At 53.8% G+C, this 21,204-nt stretch overlaps 6 protein-coding genes across 6 annotated transcripts; 1 reads left to right on the plus strand and 5 right to left on the minus strand.

Moving 5' to 3' along the window:
• Window positions 1-34: 34 nt before the first annotated feature.
• EAH_00010170 (hypothetical protein) lies at window positions 35-493 on the minus strand (the record flags this gene model as incomplete). The annotated part of the gene is made up of 1 exon (XM_013395158.1): window positions 35-493. A coding segment is annotated over one exon (459 nt), but the record flags the coding sequence as incomplete, so codon positions are not given.
• A 2,647-nt stretch (window positions 494-3,140) lies between these two features.
• Window positions 3,141-5,405, minus strand: EAH_00010180 (hypothetical protein; the record flags this gene model as incomplete). Its single annotated transcript, XM_013395159.1, has 4 exons — window positions 3,141-3,653; window positions 4,146-4,279; window positions 4,544-4,865; window positions 5,343-5,405. The coding sequence occupies 4 exons, from the start codon at window positions 5,403-5,405 to the stop codon at window positions 3,141-3,143; spliced, it is 1,032 nt and encodes a 343-aa protein (XP_013250613.1).
• A 1,093-nt stretch (window positions 5,406-6,498) lies between these two features.
• EAH_00010190 (hypothetical protein, conserved) lies at window positions 6,499-11,433 on the minus strand (the record flags this gene model as incomplete). The annotated part of the gene is made up of 9 exons (XM_013395160.1): window positions 6,499-6,757; window positions 7,358-7,485; window positions 7,626-7,799; window positions 7,908-8,026; window positions 8,242-8,668; window positions 8,905-9,069; window positions 9,201-9,906; window positions 10,126-10,424; window positions 10,663-11,433. The coding sequence occupies 9 exons, from the start codon at window positions 11,431-11,433 to the stop codon at window positions 6,499-6,501; spliced, it is 3,048 nt and encodes a 1,015-aa protein (XP_013250614.1).
• A 587-nt stretch (window positions 11,434-12,020) lies between these two features.
• On the plus strand, window positions 12,021-12,757 carry EAH_00010200 (hypothetical protein, conserved; the record flags this gene model as incomplete). The annotated part of the gene is made up of 2 exons (XM_013395161.1): window positions 12,021-12,333; window positions 12,675-12,757. The coding sequence occupies 2 exons, from the start codon at window positions 12,021-12,023 to the stop codon at window positions 12,755-12,757; spliced, it is 396 nt and encodes a 131-aa protein (XP_013250615.1).
• A 223-nt stretch (window positions 12,758-12,980) lies between these two features.
• Window positions 12,981-17,020, minus strand: EAH_00010210 (hypothetical protein, conserved; the record flags this gene model as incomplete). The annotated part of the gene is made up of 3 exons (XM_013395162.1): window positions 12,981-14,703; window positions 15,573-16,043; window positions 16,461-17,020. The coding sequence occupies 3 exons, from the start codon at window positions 17,018-17,020 to the stop codon at window positions 12,981-12,983; spliced, it is 2,754 nt and encodes a 917-aa protein (XP_013250616.1).
• A 1,839-nt stretch (window positions 17,021-18,859) lies between these two features.
• EAH_00010220 (hypothetical protein, conserved) lies at window positions 18,860-20,827 on the minus strand (the record flags this gene model as incomplete). The annotated part of the gene is made up of 5 exons (XM_013395163.1): window positions 18,860-19,287; window positions 19,825-19,931; window positions 20,182-20,364; window positions 20,585-20,658; window positions 20,816-20,827. The coding sequence occupies 5 exons, from the start codon at window positions 20,825-20,827 to the stop codon at window positions 18,860-18,862; spliced, it is 804 nt and encodes a 267-aa protein (XP_013250617.1).
• Between the last annotated feature and the right edge of the window lie 377 nt (window positions 20,828-21,204).

The raw sequence follows: 21,204 nt of genomic DNA on the forward strand, positions 1-21,204 counted from the left end.
GCAGAACCAAGTGCTCCAGCCAGACGGGTTGTACCCCCAGTAGCGCTTCAGGCCATTGTTGTGTTGCATTCGCTGCATCTTCCTGCTTCTGCAGCCCCAACAGCTGCAGCAAAACCTCGTCTATTGCCTGCTGCTCGTCTTCAGTAATTGGCGTGTTCGTAAAAAGCTGCCTGTCATTACCATCATCATCAGCTGGTTCGCTCTGATGACTCAACAGCTCTTCCGGCAGCAGCCAAGATCCTCGCTGGTCGTCTGCCGTTACGTCGAAGCAAATCTGTCCCAACAACAGAGACGGCTCCTCTAAAAGAAATGCGTCACGCAGCAGCGGTGCCCACAAAGCGTACTTTCCCGCCTCCTGCAGGGCCTTCACGTACTCATCTGGCCCTCCTCCTTCAGTGCTGCTACGTGAAGCACACGAGGAACGGCCAGGTTCGCCGCAGGGACTTCCTGAGGAAGCCTGTGAGGCATTACACGCTGCAGCGCTTAGCATCATTGGCGTTTGTTGGGCGTGCTGAGTCTCATCGGCTGTGCCTGATGCCCACTCTGCACTGATCGCACAGCTGAGCTGAGTTCGTCCGTTCCGCTGGGTCGGTGTCGCCGAGGAGAGCAAGCCGCGAAAAGCGGCAGTGCCCTTTTCCCTGCATTCTGCGGTCGGTGTTGAATAAGGCGAAGAAGTCGTAGTTTTTGCTTCCAGATTCCAGCAGGTTGCAGATGAATCCATAGCAGCCTTCATAGCAATGGAGCGCGCGCTATTGGACCGAGGGGGCCAAGCGGAGACCGATGCAGAAGCCTGATCATGGGCCCCGACACCAAAGGGATATAGCTGATGGGCGCATCAGCTACTGGCCATCACTTGTGGGAGCACTTGGTAGTTCGGCGGGAACGGTTGCGTTAAGCCCTGACAAGTCCGGCGAGCATTAACAAAGCAACGCAGGAGACACCCAGACGCTAGTGAATAAAACCGCCAACAGATGAGTAAATACTATAAATGCATGATCCACAAACTTGTCAAAATTTCCCAATACTTTCCAATAAACAACTAATTATACCTTTTAGCACTCTGGCTGGCTCTGTGGCGAGAACAGTGACAACTTTGGAATGCTGCAGAAATATAGGACGGGACGTTGCGGCCCAATGAAGGCTGAAAACCACAAGAATTAGGTGTAATCTGCAAGCATTAGAAAAAGTGAAGGTCTAAGATGCTATGCCCCTTATTTGCAACCCCACACCACTTGATGAGCCCGGTAACCCCTGTCAGACTGCAGCTGCCCGAGAGTAGTAGCCACAGGAGTATCCTCGCACTTTCTTCTTTCCCAGAACCATGCTTTTTTCAGCTGGGTTTTTTTGCTGCATATTTCGTGTACAAAAGTATGCGCAGTTTCCGCAGTTTTCATCAACAGGCTCTCGGGGGCTATTCTGGCGCACCATCCTGGCCAGAGTCATATGCTTTAACCCCTCAACTAAGCATAAATGCTGCCCTGAAAGTATTTTTTCATGCATTTTAAAGACAACACAGGGATGCATTTGCTTTTAAGGCGTCATCGAACTGATGAATACGCATAAGCACTCATAGTGACTAAGTGACAGCGTCACTGTAGTGTGGCTCAGCTTGGTGATGTTTTATGTTGGTAGAAGTATTTCTATTTAAGCGCAGGCTGGCTACTGACGGCCAAATAAGTGTACGACGACCTTCTACTGTGTTAGTTAATGCGTAAATGAGCGGCTTGGGCGAGAAAAATGTAGTAGTGTGTGTGTGTGTGTGTCTGCTCCCAACGTCATACATCGCTCATACTGCAGTTTTCATCAGAAATGTGCACCTCTACTGTTAGCCGAGCCATCGGTTTCCACCAGGAACACCATTGTTCCAGCTTATGAACGGAAATCCAGCACTGATCTATTTGGTAACTCCTGACTGATATGCATCTCTTCTCCACCAGCGATTCTAACTGAAACGTTTTAGAGAATCCCCCCTCTGCTGTGCACAAGTGCGCGCTCTCACGAAGCCCTTATGCCTCTATGCACAGGAATTACGCCCAAAAGGTACTCGTGCAGATAAGATGCTTGCTCTGCACTGTGTGCTGTTCGCTGGCTTCCGTAAAACCAACGAAGGTAAAAAGGCGCTTCGGCACTGTCTACAAGCGGATGCAACGCGCATTCCTCTCTCCGGGTGCTGCTGCAAGACAGTCAAACAGGCTCAGCATTCTTTGCTGCAATGAATGCGTGCACCCCTAGCCGTGGATACTGTACGTGCCAAGGGTGCGTTTGACCCGCTGCTCGATGGTACTGTGATCTTAAGCTTGCTCATAGACAGCCTTCCTCCAAAAGGGGCGCGCGGGCGGCTGCTTGCTTCCATTCAATATTGTCGGGGAATCTAAGTTTGATCCCATCCCTAGTTCGAACGTGCATATGCAAATATTACTGCATCGAAAATAGAATGTACCTGAGCCAATCGTCCACGCATATCTGCCAAACATCTGTCAGGGTATTCCATACCTAAGGCAGGCAGAACACGGGCTGCTCACCGAATGAAGACCTTTGCAATGCAGAAAGCCTCACAGCAGCGCCTCATGTGACATGTTGAGCTAAGCCGGTAATCAGCCATTAAAAACATGGGTACTGCGAGTAGCAGCCCATCCCATGAGATTCCCCAACTCGAAGTTCCGCTAATTAGCGCGCGTCGGAAAATAGGCACATGCCATGCGTTCGAGAATAGACAAACTTATAAAGTACCTTTTACATAGCACACAGCAACCGCAGCTGAAGCCACAGGTCTGGATATATAGAAGAGAGGACGGAAAGCAATCAGGAGATGGCAGCTCAAAAAGCTCTTCAAACAGCTCGAGGGCTTGCTCAGGAGTCATGAAACAGGTATGGGTGCGTTCCCTCTTACCAGCTTGTGCGTGAGAGGAACAGGCTCGCAAATTATACAAGGCGAATGCCGGAAGTGCGGAATCACTACAATCTGTTGTCCGTGTGCCCCACGATGTATTGTCTTCGTCCAGCACGATCCCTTTGTCACGTTGCAAGTCAAAAAATCTTGGGGCATTTGCCCTGCAGGGTAGCCGGAAGGCTGATTGACAGATGACTGGTCCGGTGCACCATTGCAAAACTTCGAAACGCACTCCAGTAGCTCTGCTGTGTCACCAGTGTTGGCGCCGCACAGGGCCTGCAGTGCGCCTGCCAAGACTGGTCTGCCAAAGAAAAAATCCAATGCGTAGACTTCCTTCCTTCCCGTTCCCTGGCGTATTCTTCGCCTGTACTGAAGCGCCCCTCTCTTCCTGGGTTCCTGCTGTGGAAAGAGTCACCACGTCGCAAGTCGCGAGTTTCACACAACCGCAAGCAGCGGAAGCGGCGGCTGATGCTCCGGCGAGAGCAGGAGCAGTTAGCCGCGTAAGGACCTCTTCGGGAGGCTTCACTTCTACTGTAGTTGTGCCAAAGAGGGCAAGTGCGTCTACATCTGGGCTAGGACGCTGAGTTCCTCTAGTCGTTTTTACTTTATGTTGGTATTCCTGGAGCTGCACAGAAGGGGAGGCAGCTACCTCGAAGGGGTGCTGGCCCTCTCCTGCTGCTCCCGAGTCATCCGGGGTTGCTGCGGGCAGGGGCGAGACAAGCTCGCTGAACTGCCTCAACCGGTCGATCGCCATGTCCCTGGCCTGGAAGAAGCCGTGAACTGCGCAAGTATATCCTTTCCATATTCGGCGGCCACTAGCCTGGTCTCGAACCCGAGCGTACCACCTGCCGAGCACTCGGCCGTAGTTCAGGTGAGGAATACGAGGCAGCTTTCGAGCTTCGCTTTAAGACCGCCTCTTTGCCTTGCACCGTAAGCATGCTTGCTTTTCGCTTCCCTACGGAAAGACTCGTTTGCTCGGGGTGCGCAAGACAGCAGCCACCTTCGGCTGCAGCGAGCTGCAACAAACTCCTTGGTAGCTGTACGCACAGGGGTTCCAGCGTGGAACTAGTGCACAGTTTCCGTTCCTTCCGAGGACGGGCGTGCATATGTGGTATGTCTTCTTCGGGCAGGCCGAGAATGAAGGCGTCCCGCAGGATCACAGGCACAGGGGACCACGGGCGGCGCAGGAGGTTTAAGGACTCTACAGCCCGGAAGCATAATTCGCCTATGCGGGGTTGCACAGATAAAACCTTACAAACTCTCCGTCTCGCCACTCCCCCAACAGTGGCCGAGTGGCTCCATGTGGAGGTACACAATAAGACAAGCCGTGCAACCAGCCGTCGCATAAGTTCCCAAAGAAGGTTGGGCCTTGCGGTAGTACAAAAATGCCTGCACGAATGCAACCCAAAGCACAGTGCGCAGTCTGCCACGATCTCTCCGTCTCAGCTTAAGAACACTGAACGTAGCCCCCAGAGCTTCAAGCACAAGCCTATAGGCACAGCTGAATTGCACGAAAGCTGCACAATAGAAGAACGGAGGAGAAAGACTCGCCAGCCCCGCTTTGTTTGTCTGCCTAAAACTCGCCTTTATAGACAAATCCATTGGGTGTTATAAAGACTCCCAAGCCGTGGAGCCGGTCGCGAACCCACTGACCGCAGTAGACCGAGTTGTCAGGGTATCTGTACACCCCCAAACCGTCGACGCTCCCCGCTCGCACATTCCCGCAGTGCACGCTCCCGTCTTCCCAGCTCAAAAAGCTAAAAGGTCCCTTATCCTTCGGCAACGATTCTGTCAACTTACAGAAGAGGGAGATGGCGAGGTCCTTATCCCCGTTGTCTCCCCCAGAGAAGGAGGGAGGCGGCGACGCATATACTTCGTAAGTGCCCTCTCCGGTTTCTGCGTTTCTCGCCTGAGAATTAGCGTTTGTGCCTATTGGATGGACGCTCGAGCTACCATTGCCAAGAGCATCTTGCGGCTGTCAATGCGCACCAACGCGACCGACAGAAGCGGTAGGAGAGATCCTCTCATAGCCCTGCACTCTCAGTCCCCGCTGCTGAGCCACAGGTGGACGACGCTGCCCTTTGAAGCCAGCAGGGGTCGCTGTAACACCCTTTTGTTTCGGCATCATGGTATAAGTTGAAGAGGCCCAAATTTCAGATAAAGTTCCAAAATATATGCGAAACGTCCCTCAGGGTTAGCTGTTTCTTGCGCAAGGATTCGTCCAAAATCTTCCTGTAGCAGAATAGAGCCTCCCCCAAAGGACGCCGCCGATATCACGGTACGAGCATGATTCGCTTAACTGACAGCGCTTCATCAGGGTTTCCCAATTCGTTTAAGGAGGTACGCGCTTGGAGGAGAAGGGCATGGCAAAAAAGAATTGAACACGGGGACGGCAAAAAGAGGTGGTGGTACGCGAAACCCCGAGATACCCTCTTCTAGGATCGATACTGACGAGTGCAGGCGCTGTCTCCATGTGGAACAGCAGCAAAACCGAGTTATCTCGACGCTCAGCCATTTCTGGGAAGCCTACTATTGTAGAGGAACAAGCCACGCCCTGCCACCGGGCGCTTCCTCGTTCCTGAGGTCCCGCTAAAGAGAAGCCAGGGGCCCTTTGTTGATATGAGCAATACAAATAATATTTATTTATGATGAGATGCAGGACTCCGGGAGGGATCGCTTGGGCCTATGGTAGGCAAGGATGACGGGCTATTCAATGTCTTACGGCTGGCTGGGGATGACACCGAGGGCCGGCTGACGACCTGTTTATGGCATTTTGCATTTAACAACAAAACGTACACAAACGATCCCCCTGAAGCTGAAAAAACTATTGTGTGCCCTCTGCTGACAATTCCAGCTGGCTGGAGGGCGGCAGCCCGTCGGCAGTGGTAGATGATCCACGCAAGGGAGAGCGGGCTACAGCGAAGTTATTCTGTTCCAAGGAAAAATGATATACAATTTGAGATGCGACCGAAGGAAGACGATGATACGGCGGGGAGCGCCGCATCCTCGCCCGTGCAGCCCCACGGGCCACTTCAGCCATGCATCCGTTCGGAGCTGCCGATCGACTGCGTGTATTGAGCGATCTGAGAGCTCTTGCACGTTTCCTGCTCCAAGAGGTGATTATAAGCGTGTTTAATAAATTTGGCCCTGCCCTCCAGACGGATTACTACTCCCGCCGAACCTACCCTACTCTATGATAGTCGCACTATGGCGTTGAGAAGAACTGTAAGAACAAACGCGCGTGTTCACAATACAGATTCCACTCGTGTGAAGGGCAACAGGGGTTTCATATGCGTAACTAATTAAACTCGCAATGAGGACGGAGTTTGCGCAGTTTACCTCTGCAGCGGGGCAGCTCACAGCAGGCAGTTACTGAGCCTCTACGGAATGTCCCCAGAAGTCTTTCAACAGTTCTGCGCTCACAGGGGATTACGCGGACCAGTGCGTCGCCCATGCAGCGTCAGAGGCGCGCGCATGTGCCGCTGACACCGGAGACGAACTGCCACTCTTCTCGATGGTAAACAGCTACATGATCCAACAACAGAAATAGCAGTTACGCTCGCATGCCGCCGCAGTTACAGTTGCTTCAGCCTACGATTTCTCAGTTCCTACGATGTCTTCCATGGGCGATCGCTTCCCGCTCGAGGGCTCAGTGGGCAGTGAGCAGCGAGGACTCCCTCCTGCAGTAAATCCCCCACACCCGCACCCCGATCGTTCCGATCCCTCGTGTACACGCACATATTCCTTGTCGTTTTGGCCCTAGCTGGTCTGAATATCGGGAGCTTGTACTGGATAATGGCGTCAGAATCCTCATTAGCCATCTTGTGCACCACATTGGGACCTTCGGCAGTTGCCGATATCCCCCATCTGATCAGCACCATCTCCAAAAGCGAAAAGAATGAACTACTCGAGATTACGTCACCCAGAGGTCTCAACGGTCAAGTCAATCCGGTGCATGGTCCGAAACCGCCAGGCAGAAACAAGTGAACGGCGTTCCTGCTGCTGGAAATCGAACGGGGAAATCCGTGTTTATCACCATCAGCATGATAACGCATGACTGACAACGTATGACTCTTCTACTAACTCAGCAGTCACAGGCAGGAACAGCAACAGCCTGGCACCACCGCAGATACAGGCAGCTTGTTGGGCGCCGCTGTCAAGAGCTGCCGCACGCTATTCAACGCTGGGGGCGAATGGCCTTGGGGATCCTTCGACGTACGCGGCGCCGGTGTCGGACTGCCCGGGGGTCCGTGGCAGTGTACCTGCACAAAAAGATAATGAAGCAGCAAAGGGCTTGTTTCCTTTGTCTAGTACTTGTCCCCCGTTTTTTGCGCTACGTGTCGATATCCCTGTGCCTTTTGCCTCTTCGGCCCTTTGTGCTGTCTGCATGTCACTATCCGTCCGTCTTGCTCCGTGTTGGAGCTTCTGGGAAGGAACCGAAGCTCCCACTGCTGAGAGAAGCCTTACGGCCGCACGCTGGGACTCAGAGACGCAGCCCCTGCATCACGCAGCTTTGTGTCCTCTAGCTTCCTAGTCACGCCTTCTTCAATACCCATGAGAGCAGCAGCCGAAGCGGCTGAAGCATCAGGTCCGTTCTGATACGTACATTTCACCGCAAAAAGCTACCAAGGCCTGCTGAAGTGCGCACGCGCAACACCACCAAGCAAAAACAAGCAGAAGGCGAAAGAGTAGTGATGCCTAGCTCATCCTTGTAGTGCCCACTTCGATCACCTACTTTCTTGGGGAGGCCGTCTGTCTTAAAAATATCCCAGGCATGTCCACCACATATCGGCGCTTGCAGTGCCCTCTGCCTCCCCTTGCAATGTCGGACGAGCGGAAGCAGCTGCAGTAGAACAGGGCCCACCAACAGGTAGTCCCCTATGCTGGCACCGTAATCCGTGAAGGCTTCCTGCATACAAACCCCGAGCACTGCCTATCAGTACATGGCAGGCACGCAACGCCTGCATGCACTGGGACGCAACCGCATGCCTAGAATTGCCGGAATCCCTACATCTACTATGCCAAGTGCATTGAGCTGTCTGTACAGCCTGAGCTTCGCCGCTTCACTGTTGAACTTCACAGGTTCAGTTAGCAGGGAGACGAGAGGCCCTTTCAATTCAAAACAGCGCCGCCCTCCTGAGCCCAGCACATATTTGCGGAAGCGTGTGAAACGGCCCCCTAGGCTGCAGCCCCGCAAGACCTTCGGATGCTGCATCCATTGCATGTGCACATAGGGGCACTAATCATGGCACGGAAGAGGCCTCCCATCACTCCAGCAGCACCTGCTTCTACAGCAGGCGGTGCCACTGACGGCCTTCTAATGGTTGGCGCAGAGACTGCTGAGAACTCACTGATGCTGTTTTCACTAGTGAAGTCTGGAGAGGCATGCAATACCTCTCCGTTATGCAGCAATCGTTGCAGCTTCCCCTGTTCCCGAAGTTCCACGATAGTCCACTTGTAAGGATCTTCTAGAGAGGGGAAAGAAGGGTACGGACGCTTTTTGCTGCTGATGGTGGAGACACGTATGGGCGGTGCTGCTGTTGGGCGACGCATCATATTAGCACCGGGTTGCTGCTGTTGCTGCTCCAGCTCGTCAACAGTGAACAGCAGCAGCCTACGAGGCGCTGATGCTGCACCCGAAGAGTAAGCAGCCAAAAACGCCAAGTTGTACGCCCCTGGACTCAGTTGTTTTTGCTGTTGTTGATGCTGCTGTTGATGCTTAAAGTGAGACAGCAGCATCTGCCGCACTTCAGCACTGAGGTCTGCGACGCCTGCAGCCTTTCGAAGGGCTCCAAGGAGGTTTTCGCACCCGTCGCCGCGTAGAGCTAAAACAGACAAGATATACACGGGGCATCCTCATTGCAGCGAACTTAACGTCGGTGAGCGTATGCACAAAGCATAATGTCCCACGTTTAGAAGCTACGGCAACAGCACACGCAGCAACTGCACTGGAAACAGCTGCGCTACTCACCTGAGACTGAGTAGACCTCTCCGATCCCCGTTTGGGATCTTACCCTGTCCACAACGCTTGCTACTTTCCGCCTGTCTTGTTTCTGCTTGCGCTGACACTGTTGCAGCAAGTCTATCTTGTTGAGTGCCACAATCAACGGTAGGTCTGCAAGCTGGGGATTTGCTTGCAGCAGCTGCTCCCGTAGCGTGCGGCACTCCTCTGCGGGATCCTGAAGAAATAGTGTCATCCGCATCCCAGTCAATTACCACTAAAATTTGAGCTTTCAGTGTGACAGGGCTGCAAAGACGCAGCTCAAGACGCTGTGATTTAGCTGAGCTGAGAGATAGGGCGGATTCTCACGGGAAGGGAGCCGTCTACAACCAGCAAGACGGCAGTGCCCGCGCTGAGACCCTGAAGGGGTTCCTGTTGCTGCTGTACACCTGGCAGCAAAATGCTCCTTGCAGTTGCTGCTGTTGCTGCTCCGGTTTCACCCACTGCTGCTGCTGTTGGGGGAGCCGATGCTGGTAGCAGTCCTGGAGTATCGATGGCGACAAGTGGTGCTGCTGAGGCGAGTGAGATGCCTTGCTCTAGCACATGTACCAGACATTTGTTCTGCTGCTGCTGCTGCTGCAGCAGCTCTGAGGGCCTCTGCTCAATTGGGAGGTTGTGGGATGTTGCTGCTGCGGGTGTTGGGGCGGGGATCACGCAGATAGTCGCCTCAGAAGTTGGAAGCCACACGTCCTCTGGAACTGCCGCCGATAGCCACTGCTGTTGCTGCCGCTGTTGCTGGTGCTGCTCCCTGACCTGAATTCCTGTTGCCCTTCGGGAATGGAGTGCACGCTGGTGAGTAGTGGCAGCAACGGCGCCACCACTTACATGCGCAGCAGCGCCTTTGGGGTTTGCTGCTGCGGCACCGGCTGTGGCCACTGCAGAAAGTGCCCGCAGCAGCATGGACTTGCCGCTCTGCATGCGGCCCACAACAACAAAGTCGCTGAAGTTGTGGAGCACCAGCAGCTTCCTCCGCTCTCCCGGGGTCCCTGTCTCTCCCAGGAGTGGGTGCCTATTGCTGCAGCAACATGGAAGGGCGCAGAATACAGCAACAATTTCAGGCGCCGCAGAAGCAATAACACACAGTAAGATCCGCAGCAATGGCCGTGCAAAGGGGTCTCTACTGTCTCCGAATACTTTTCAGTATCCAGGTGTTATTCTTAATGTTGCTGCACTTGTTATTCTTAATGCTGCTGCGACGCGAGCAACAGTGAAAGGATAAGTAAAAATGGTTTACTGATTTGAGACGAAGGCCAAGTTGCCTCTGCCTCCCATCCCTCCGCGAGCCGCCACCAGGGTATCTCCGGGGGCTGTGAAGTATATGCTGCAGATAGCAGACTGCTGCTCCCCATGTTGTTGATGCCGCTCTTGTTGTTGTTGTTGCTGCTCCACCGCCGCTTCACTTGCTTTCCCGTCCACCTGCTGTTGTAGCCGCAGCAGACGTCGCACCGCATTAGCTGCATGCGCCTGCACCGCGGAGACGTCCACGACCAGAGTATTGGGGGAGAGCCCTAGCAGAAGATCAGGGCCATGGGCCTGAAGCAAGAAACGATGCATCATTTTCAACACGATAGCTAGTGCCAGCAAAAACCCCTGTGCATGTGCTGCAACAGCAGTAGTTGTTGCCAGCGGCAACACAGGGAGCCAGCAACCCTGCAACACTAGCCGCACCCCGCAGTCCTAGAAGCTGCAGCCGCAGCACCAGAAACATCCACAGGAGTAGCTTTGTTGCGAGCGGCGGCAGCAACAAGCACCACAGCGCACTCCAACGCACCCCAGTTTTTCCCTGTCCCGTGCCAATCCCCCCTGAAGCCGCTCTCCAGGATCCGCTTTCTCCTACCGCTGACAGACGCCGAGGCACACTGGGGGCCTCTTCCGAGGCCCCCACTGCCCTCAGCAACACGCAGCCTCCCCGGCCTCCGCTACCTCCTGAAGCGCCGCTACGTGGTGCCGCTTTGAGGCGAAGAAAAGCGATCGACCCGTCTCCTCCACTGCCGCCTTCAACTGTTACTGGCGTGCAAACAGCATCAGAAGCGACAGCTGAGACAGCAGAATGTGCTTGTGCTGATGCTGCAACTTCGCTGGGCTGGAATAGCTGCTGCAGCTCCCGCTGTAGAAGACGCCGCGCTGCAAGTGCAAAAATTAACGAGGGATTGAGGGAGAGCCCCCCTCCCAACAAGCGAAATGGTGGCTCCTGAGGGCTGTTGGCCGAAGGTAATGCTGCTGCACTGGCCTCCGAGCTCGAACGCATGCAGCAGCAGCGGCTGCTCTTGCTGCACTCAGATGCTGTGCTGCGCTGAGGCGCCCACAGCGTGGAGGGGGGCTGCTGCAGCCATTCTGCTGCCCTTGCGGTTGTCCCTGGTACTTCACGGTTGACAGTCCTCAATCCTCCGAAGGCCAAGACGCTTCGAGTAGTTGCTAAGCCCCTGCTGCTGCTTGTGTGTATTTTGCTGCTGCTCGGCGGCAACAGCAGAAGTAGCAGTAGCAGCGGCTGTAACCGCAGTCTCAGCGAAGAAAAGATCTCACGTAACGCCCCCCGGATCATTTCCCATTCTGTTCAGGTGTATAATAGTCGAAAAGCTTTGTCAAAACATCCAGGTGTAGCAGCTGCTCTAGAGGGGCAAGTTGGCCACTGGTTGCGATCCACTTGGGAGCCTCTGATATTGAAACAAATAAGATTTATGCCTGCCTAATCTCGACATTGAAGACTAGGGAGTCAACTGTAAAGAGACCCAACATCTTGCCTCCAAAGTTGGGACGTGCTCGCCGAAGCCTACAGGGGGCCCCGGTCGTGGGGCCCCAAAGGACCGCCCTCAGCTGAAACAGTCGTTGATAATTACTTTATGTTGCTCTATTCTGGGCCGTCGTTTGTTTCTACTTGTTTTAACTCATTTGCTGAGACACAAGAATTAGGGATTTGTAGGGAACTTACTCTCCGAAGAGCTGCCCTGCCCACATATTTTAGAGCTGGGTGGCGTCTCGGGCTTAAAAATCTTCCTCTCTGGCTACGGCTGAGAAAGTCGGGCGGCCGAACCGCAAGTGTAACTCCAAGAGGAGAAAAACAAGTGGTCCTTCGTCTCCCTATGAAGCCTTAACCTCTTGCATGAATGCCCCTCTGAACCGTCCGTTTAAATGCAATCGTCTTCACTAGAGAAGTCCCCTTGGGGCATTCCGGAGAGCCCCCGGGGATCTGGGCAAAGCACCAAAAGAACTGACTGCGCTGCCACAGTACGGAAGGGATGCCCCCAGACGTTCGGTGGGGTGCCCTCAGGGGCGCCCCCAGGGCCTAGGGACAGGGGGGGGATCGTCTCGGCAGCTCGTACAAATCCGCACTACGGAGAAGATGTTGACGATAAGATCGTCGGGACGGGATGCTCTGAGGAGTACGCGAAGCTGCAGGACTGTTTGGATGACACTGACAAGTATGGGTTCGAAGAGCAAAACAGTAATAGTGCATTACACGAAGATTCACTAGCCGCCTCCTTACTCCTCACTCACTTGTTTCCTGCCTTGTCCGATCCTCTCCTTGTTGCCTGTTGCTTCTGTCCTTGGCCTGAATGACCTGCGTGGCCTTTGCATCAGAAAGAGTTCATGGGTGGTTCAACAGCCTTGTAAGCGCCTGCGGCCGCTGGGGTACAGCACTGTGCCCAACAGCCTCTGAAACCCCGGAACGAAGCAAGACAACAATAAAGGAAGCCTGCGACAGAGAAACTTCTGAAGCAGGGAGACAGGCTGGCAGTCGATCTAGTGATATAGGCATCCGTTGCTTCTCGTCTGTTTGCTCAGGGACTGGAGAAGGTGCCAAAAGCAACTGCGTCTGTTTCAGCAGTGCTGTCAGCGCAATTCTGTCGCCGGCGCCGAAACGCTGAACGCAGGACGCTAAACTCTTGCTGCTAAAACTGTCCTCAACTGCGACTCTTTATGGTGAAGTAAACTGCATTCGTGCGTCCTTTATACTCATATCGTTGGCGAGAGGAAAACAGCAACACATTGTTTTCCTGTCAAAGCCTCTGAGCAACAAAGCCTGCTTTCGGCGGCGGCAGATATTGCTGCTGCGGCTGCTATTGCCACTGCAGGTGCAGCCGTTGAAGTTTAGTCACTGACAACTTCAACTACCACGGTATCTCTTTCGAGCTGCCCCTGACTCCTCTTTTGGCTCTGTTCCAACCCTATTCGATTGTGTTTTCTTCGCTTGCTTGGCCTCCTTAGCAGTTCCAGCAGATGTGGCTGCTGCCTTCCTTTCTGGCGCTTTTGTTTCATCAGTTGCTCGTGAATCGGGGGGGAGGGAAGGCGGCGACGCTGCTGCTGCGGGTGTAGGGGGGTAACGTTTAACTGCAGCTCTTTAATCTCCTGTCTTTGAGTGCTGCTGCTGCTGCTGTTTGCTCTAACGCTCTTGCTTTCTTGCTGCTGCTGAGCAGCTCCTTGAGCCGGGGCAGTCTTAACCAAACCATCACCACTCGGCGTTGTTGCTTCTTTCGCAGCAACAACGCCGAGCGGGGCTGTCTCTCCTGCTATTGTTCCTGTCGTATCTGGTGCCACTGTGGTCTCTTCCTCTGGGGCATCCTTCGCTCGCCATGTAGGAGATACGACGGCTGCTGCTGTTGCTGCTTTGGCTGGAAACTTCTTTGCTGGTGAAGTTGCTGCTGCTGCGAACCCTGCATGCGCGGGGTACGCTGCTGGCTCTTGCTCCGCTGGTACTGCCGTCTGTGCTGTTGCTGTTTCGTGCTGATGCTGGGAGAGCACAGCCAACAGGTCGTCGAGCTCTTCAAAGCCAACACGCCAGTCCTCTTTGATTCGATTTAGCCCAGCATCGGCTCCAGTTGCTGCGGCTAGCTTTGGCTGCTGCGATTGCGGCTGCTGCGAAAAGAATTCATCCAGCCGGCGCAGCCCAATGCTGCCCGCCTTCGCTTGTCTGAAGCCCGACAGACGCACGCCCAGCAGCCGCACCCAGGTCGGCATGCCCCTAAGGCTGCTTTTGCTGTTGCTGCTACCGCTGCTATTGTTACTGTTTGTCTGCTTCTTGAGTAGCTGTTCCCGCATGACGGACTGCAACAAGCCTTGGGCTGCCGTTGCGATGGCTGCGGCGTCATCCGTGTGCTGCGCGAGTCGATGTGAGATTGTTCTTAGAGAAAAGTCTGCGAACTTCACCTTAAGAGTTACATGGTCGCCTTCTTGTCTCAATTCCTTCAGCTGCTTTGCTACTGCTGCTGCCAGTTGCTCCACCACCCGGCGCAGGACTGGCAGCTCGTTGGTTGCTGAAAATGTCTCTTCCGAGCTTATGCTCTGCTGGTGATGTTGTTGTTGGTGCTGCTGCTGCAGCTCAGGAGGCAGCCCGTCAACTCCTAGGGCCATGCGGATAAGGTGTACCGCTGTAATCCGCGGCAGCAAGTGTAGCAGCAGCGGCGCCTGCTGCAGTAGTTCCCCGCATGTTCTTATGTCGAATGCACTCAGCATCTTTTCCCTGTGTTTACCGATCCCTGGTACCTTGCGCACATTGAGTGGCTGTAAAAAGGCAGCTGTGGCTGCTCCAGCTGCTTCAGCAGATGCGCCTGTGGCTTCTACGATCTTCTGTCCGTTCGGCTTGTTCATGTCCGATGCGATCTTTGCTACCATACGACTCGAGGCGGCGCCAGCACTGCAGCTCAGGCCAGTTGCTGCTGTAACAGCAGCCCGGATCTCAGACACAAGTGCTGCTACTCGATCCGTTACTGTTGTCGCTGCCGCTGCTGCTTCTGCCGGCATCTCTTCTGTATTCCCCGGTGTGCTTGTAGGGGGTACGGAAAGGGCCTCAGCGTCTGTACGAGGGAATCTCTTGCTGCAGCAGGATCACGAACGAAGCATACGTTCAGGGTCAACAAGAAGCAGTGCGGCGCTGGGAGCAAGACAAAGATCAGCATAAGGATAAGCCGACAGAGAGGCCAACATAGCCAGAGAGACAGTATGAGAGAGAAACAGCGGGACGCAAAAGACTCAGAGGACCCCCGATCTTGCCTGCTGCTGATGAGAGCAGACATGCAGGGCCAAAGGACAAGCCAAAGCCAATACAGCACGGTAGCCACGAGGCACTAATGAAAATGCGAGCTGCAGCTGCGGCAAAACACGAGCTGCTACACCAGCAAACTGCAAGGACAACGAAGAGGAAAGGAGGGGAGAGGATGGCAGGGCGCAGGAAACCACGAGGAGAGAGAAAACGACAAAGAGGAGGGCGGGAAACACCAAAAGAAAATAGGCTTACAAAAGTCAGACGCTACGGACAAGACTTAGCAGCCAACACAGAATCACTGCACAGGCAGTGCAAGCTAGCACAAGAGAACTATATAAGCAGACAGGGTTCCGCTAGGCTGCGAGGGACAGACACGAGGGCATGCCGAAGAAAACCCAAGTCATGAAGGGATGCAATCAGCCGCAACGTCATACAAAGGCACTGCTGGCACCAAGCGGAACAGCATGAGAGCACAAAACCCCCCATAGCAAGCGCAGCGCCTCGTATCCAAGCCAAACCGATGAGACGCAAGAGAACCACATGGACAAAGCCACAAATACAAGGGAGACAGTGGGAGAAGATAGAGGTGAAGCAGACGAAGGACCAAGAAGCAAATGAGGAGACGACGAGAAGAGCGAAAGCCGAGAGAGGAGAAAGCAAACGTGAGCAGACAAAGGTTAGGAGGGCAGGGTGTTGCGCACTTGAGGCAGTCTGTCACGTCGAGGGAAGCTTCATCGAGGGAATGCAGTGAAAGCGAAGGGTCGTAAGCCTGAAGGACATAGCGAATAGTCTCTCCCGTGGCTCTGTACTTCCTGAAGTTGGGGCGAACAATCGCCAGAGAAGGGCATAACTGCTTTGCAATGAATCCCGGCATGCCCGAGCGAACGCCAAAGCGCCGCGCTGCATAGTTGGCTGTAGACAGCATTGACAAACTCCCCACAGCCATCGGCTGCGACCTTAAGGAGGGATCGTCCCGCATCTCCACTGCACAGAAGAACATATCCATGTCCAGGTGCACGTACACATGGCCTGACTCCCGCTGCTGCTGCTGCTGCAGCAGCTGAAGCACCCGACGCGCTGCTGCCGATGCTTCCGCGCAGCCCCCGCAAGACGTAAAAAGCTGCACACGCCGCCGCAGCACCGCCAGCTGTTCCTCCATTTGTTTCTTCTTCCTGTAAACAGCAAGCAGACAACACGAAGAATTACATATTTTACACTATGGGAGAAATACTTAAGAAATAAAAGGCGGAGAATAGATTTAAACCGTTGACTTTCGTTTCATACTTTTGCAAAATTCAATACTGCACATTTTTTAGATGATTTTGTTTTAACCAGCCGATTTAAACATTAGCACACCCACAAACGCGCATACAATCAACAAATGGAAAGATTATGCCCTGTGGCATAATCTTTCCAGTTTCATACTGAGGTGCATGGGCACCTCAGTATGAAACTGTCTCTCTTATCCCTTTCCTCGTTCTTTGCCTGTTCTCCATCCGCGTGTCCCTGCTTGTCTTTTGCTTCTTCCCTTCCGTCGGATGTCTACTCCTAAGTGCGTTTCCTGTCAATGTTTCGTGGCTTTTACCCACCGCATCTCGTTCAAAAAGAAGGGGGAGTTCTTCGACAGCTCGAATATCTTCGCCGCTATTTTCGCCTTCTCCTCTTCGGTCATATCCATTCCGGCTTTGGCGTTTGCAAATACAAAAGTTTCACGGCAAGCAGTTTCAATGTCGGTCTCTGCAGCACAAGGAAAGTCTTCAGGTGTGCGTACACACCCACCCCCATCCCCGTCCGCCACGCAGTCTTCATCTCTTCTTTCCAATCCATTGCTCCCAAACGGCGCACACATGCTCAGCTTTTCAACGCAGGGGCCCTTGGGAGCCTGCTGCTCCTGTCGCCTCTCAGCCTCCCCACGGGGACCCCCATGTGATTGGAAGCCCTGAAGTTCCTGTGGCCTTTCTGCAGAGCTGACTCTTCCACCAAAAGGTGAAGGTGTATGCCCTACAGGGGAGCTCCTGTAAGAGCTGGTCGGGCATAAGGCCTGAGCATCTCCAGCTGGTGCAACGACGGCTTCGGATCCTGCGGCCTCTGTTGAACTGACGGCACAAGAATATTTTGTGCTGTCTTTGTGCGCAGGTGGGTCATCCATTGCGCTTGCAATGACCGCCACTGCTGCTCCCGTCCGGCCGGGTGAAGAAAGACCGCGCACTCATGTTGTCGGTGCTCACTGCAGTCCAGTGGTTCTTGTTGCGGCAAATGCAAGCCTAGAGGCTGACAGCCACAGGGAACGCGCTCTACTCCATCTTTTTCGGCGTTTACTGTGTCAGCTCTGCCAAGGCAGTGCACCCGCTTCGGTGTCCACACAGGGGGGAGGGGTTAAGACAGGCAGCTGATAAGTATACAGCCCGTGTCTACCCTTCGATTCACACTGGCCGTTTCAATTATTTCTATTGTTAACACAGAGCGAACCCCGGTGCTGGACGCATTACCAAAAGAGTGGAGTATCCCCTTGCGAACTGCATGCCATGGGCTGCCAGTCCTTGTCTCTCATGCCAGAGATTCCACAAATGACGCTCCACAAATATACCACTGTACCAAACGACCATTAGAAGGGTCGTCTCAGTTTTCTCCCAATCTTCTAGGGTTTCAAAGGCTGCATGCCAAGGGGGTGCTGCGCAGAGGGGCCTTGGAGGCCCTCAACCGGGTGACCCGAATCCACGATTGCACTTTTGGTCGCCACTGTTAAATTTTCCCTGTCTTTTGTATAGTTCTTACACTTCTTTACTTGTGTTTCTATGGCAATGATGTGCTTCATGAGGTGTTTGTGATCGCCGGAACCTCTCCTCCCAACATGCTAGCGTGGAAAGGAGTGCCTCAGAAAGCCTGCTGTAGCTCAAGGGTAAGTTCACAGGGACTCTTACAGACTTCGTGCGCCCCTCGAGTCTTCTCAGTTTAAAAAGCTTGGGAGGCGCACAAGTAGAGGTAAAGGCGAGAGCCGAACTTAGTAGCAGGGGTTGGTTCCCACAAAGTTTAAATTCGTGTTCAAACAACCATTGAACACGTGGGGCAAAAAGAAAACTAAGGTGGTGGATTCATGTTCAGAGCACCCCAGTGGTGAACTTTTCAGAGCGAGAGCAGGGAAAAGTCCCCTGAACCTGAGAAACGATCCACCCTAAATCAGTGATAAGTGTTGATAGCCTAAGGGTGTCTGCTTCCTTCAGCAAGCTTCTTCTACGAGTGGTGCTTATGCGCTTCTCGGTGCCCACGCCATTCGCTGTGGCTGGCGCAAGGGGTGTTCAAGATATTAAAGAAGAAACCCCCTCATTCCTTCCGGGAACTCCTGCTTTCGCAACCCACTGGGAGACTTCTTTGCAACCATCCCATTCCAAACCTTCCAACACCTCATGATGTTTAGCTGAATGGTATCATGCTCAATGTACTGAATTATATCGAGCTGCATACACATGCGTCCGCCTCCAGTCTTTGCCCATCACCAAACCGCAGTGTCAACCGAGACTCTCGAGCAAAGCAAAGCCCTAAAGCCCGGTGGGGTCAGTTACCTCCCAAGGAAGAACCAAATATCACGCTACAGGCATGATGCAAACCTCTCCATGGCACGCAGCCTCAAAAAAGTGCATAGGAGTGACTTTGCAACCAGTAGGGCCCTACGCACTTGGGGCTGGACAAGGAATTGGCGGTTCTATGGACAGCCGAGGCTTTTGAACACAATAACGTGTGTACTTGAGCACTCAAGTACGTTGCTGATTTATCGCGCATTACTCTACGAGGCGACATATATGTAGATTTTCGCAAACTCAAGTTCTCCAGGCGTCTAAGCTTGCAGGGGAGCCTCTTTACGCATCGCTACGAACCGCGGCCGAAGAGACGGGTGGTACGGCAAGAGCCACTTAGGCCACGAATGTGCAAATGGCCCAGCGGCTCCCTTTTCCTGCTGCTTGTCTGTCCTGCTAGGAGGCACCTGCTGAGCTTAAGAATGTTCCTCTGCAGGCTTGGAGTGTTGGAGGGAGCTTCGCAGCGCCTCAACCCTCTCTGTTTCCTCCTTTGCTTCGCCGCTTGAATCCGCACTATCTTTCTCATCTGCAGCTCCGACAGATTCAATTTCCTCCTCTTCCTCTTCGACGCCGTATCTCTGGAGAATCTGTTGGCGTCGCTGCAGCTTCTCTTCTTGCATTTGCGTTAGCATTATGTCTCTAGCTTGCTGCACCAGCTGATTCAGCAGGAAGCCCAGCACTAACAAAAGCAGCCAGACCTCCGGCCGACTTAACACCTCGAACACTACAAACCCTATCCCCCTGAACCATCCCTGCCAGTCCTCCTGGGTCTCACCCCTGCGGCTGTAGCCACTGCTGCTCTCCGACCGCTTCGGGGCAGCACCAAACGAGGCCGTCGGGACGCCTGTGGAAAAGGCAACAATTAAACAAATCCCCCTAAACCATAAATCCTCATCGACCTCCCTCCCCAGTGTAAGCAACAAACACAGCCATAAACCCGCTTCGCACCCACAAGAAGCACAGAAATGCAGGAGGCAGCCATCGTCCGAGCTCGAGCTCTTCGACAGAAGACAGCTTGCAAATTCCGACCCCTCACCATTAAAGCAGCTACTCCGTCTCTGGCCACGGCCCCCTAAAGAATCTGAGTCATTCTCCTCTAGAACCTCATAGCCCATCTGATTGCAGAAAGAGAGGCTGTCTCCCAACGCTGGAGAAGGCGACGGAGGCAGACAGGCCCGACAACCCCAAAACTCAACCAATCAAATGACAGGCATGAATATATTTGCACCTCCAATGGACATGCATATATATATATATATAATGCGCACTGCAACTGAAAGGTAGTTGTGTCCAGCCCCAAACAAAGTTTGTTTTGAGAGTTGGGCAGCGCTTTAGGAAAAGTGACTGCAGCAGAGGAAGGGGCACAAGCAGCAGCGCTCACTAGAGGAGAGACGAGAGCAGATGAGGGAGCTGTCTTCGCAAAAGGTCAAGGCGCTGCCGCTCCCCGACGGAGAGGCAGACACAAACTCCTCCTTGCAAGCGTTGAACCTGAGCAGAGACAAACTTCTCCCCGCAAGCACTGAACCCGAGCAGAAACCCGGAACGCACAACCTCAAGGCTTCAGTAGCTATGAATGCTTCGGTCGTCTTGCTATTTCCTGTCGAACTGCTCTCTTGGCTACGAAGCGCCTAGGACAGCCAACTCAGCCCTTTTTAACTATGACAACCCTAAACAACCTGAAACCCTCAAACTGCATGCAGCCGTGAAGCGCCTCCAACCCTACACCCTAGAAGCTCACCACCTTTCACACAGCTGCGGACACAGGATGGGTTTGCCCTTGTTCTCGAGTTCCCCGGTGCCGAAGCGCGGCTCACACATCACGCACAAAACTTCCTCCGACACTTTCTGCAGCAGCAGAAAGAACCAGCAGAACCAAGCCGCTGCACTGAACAGAGCTCCCCAACCACAAGTGGGAAACACACTGAGAAGCATCCGCAGCAGCATCACGAATACACTCGATAGCGCAAAAAGAGCAAGCAATCTAACATCGCTGCAGCAAATACGGTAGAATAACCGAATCCCCAGCAGCAGGTGCAGCAAACGTGGCTGTACCGCCAACTGCAGCTGCAGCAGCAGTTGCTGCTGCGGCTGCTGCAGCTGCAGAGGACCCAAGGCCAGCCGTATGGTCACCGACCACTCACTTGGCAGTTTTTCGCGTCTTCCAGGGACCCGAGGCGCCTCCTAATGAGCTCCGTATGCTGGGGGTAGCAGCAGGCTTAAAAACCAACAACCGCAAACACTGAGCAGCGGCTTGTATGTTCCCATCCCAAGGAGAGGCTAAGCAACGCCTCCAGCAAGAGCAGCTAAATGAACACACTCTCCCCCCTTCTCCCGTCTTTCCGAAAGCAGCAGCAGCACCAGCCGCAGCTTACTGTTTGCTGCATGACCTTTGCAGGCTTGAAACGAGTACGTTCTCTGGTCTTGAGGGGGTTGTCCATCGAAACTCAAGCGGCGAAGACACACGGCCCGCTCTACGCACGCAAACCCCGAACCCTACACCCTAGCAGTAGATTGAACACCCTAAGAGTGAACTGAAAAACAGTTGCAGGGCCATGTGGAAGAGTGTCCTCCTTAAGACGGCACCTCTACAATATCAGCTGCCCAGGGTCTGCCATGGGAAGTTCGCTAACCCGCGGATGCAGTGATACTCGTGGAAAGGGCAACAGCAAGCGGAAGCAGCAGCAGAACCGGCATCGTCTGGCCGCTCTTGCTGCCAGTGCTGCTGCTGTCTCCACAGAACTTGTTTCCTGTCCACTGCCCG

Source organism: Eimeria acervulina, genomic scaffold (assembly GCF_000499425.1).
Source record: "Eimeria acervulina Houghton genomic scaffold, Eah_scaff52, whole genome shotgun sequence".
In the NCBI taxonomy this organism is placed as follows: Eukaryota; Apicomplexa; class Conoidasida; order Eucoccidiorida; family Eimeriidae; genus Eimeria; species Eimeria acervulina.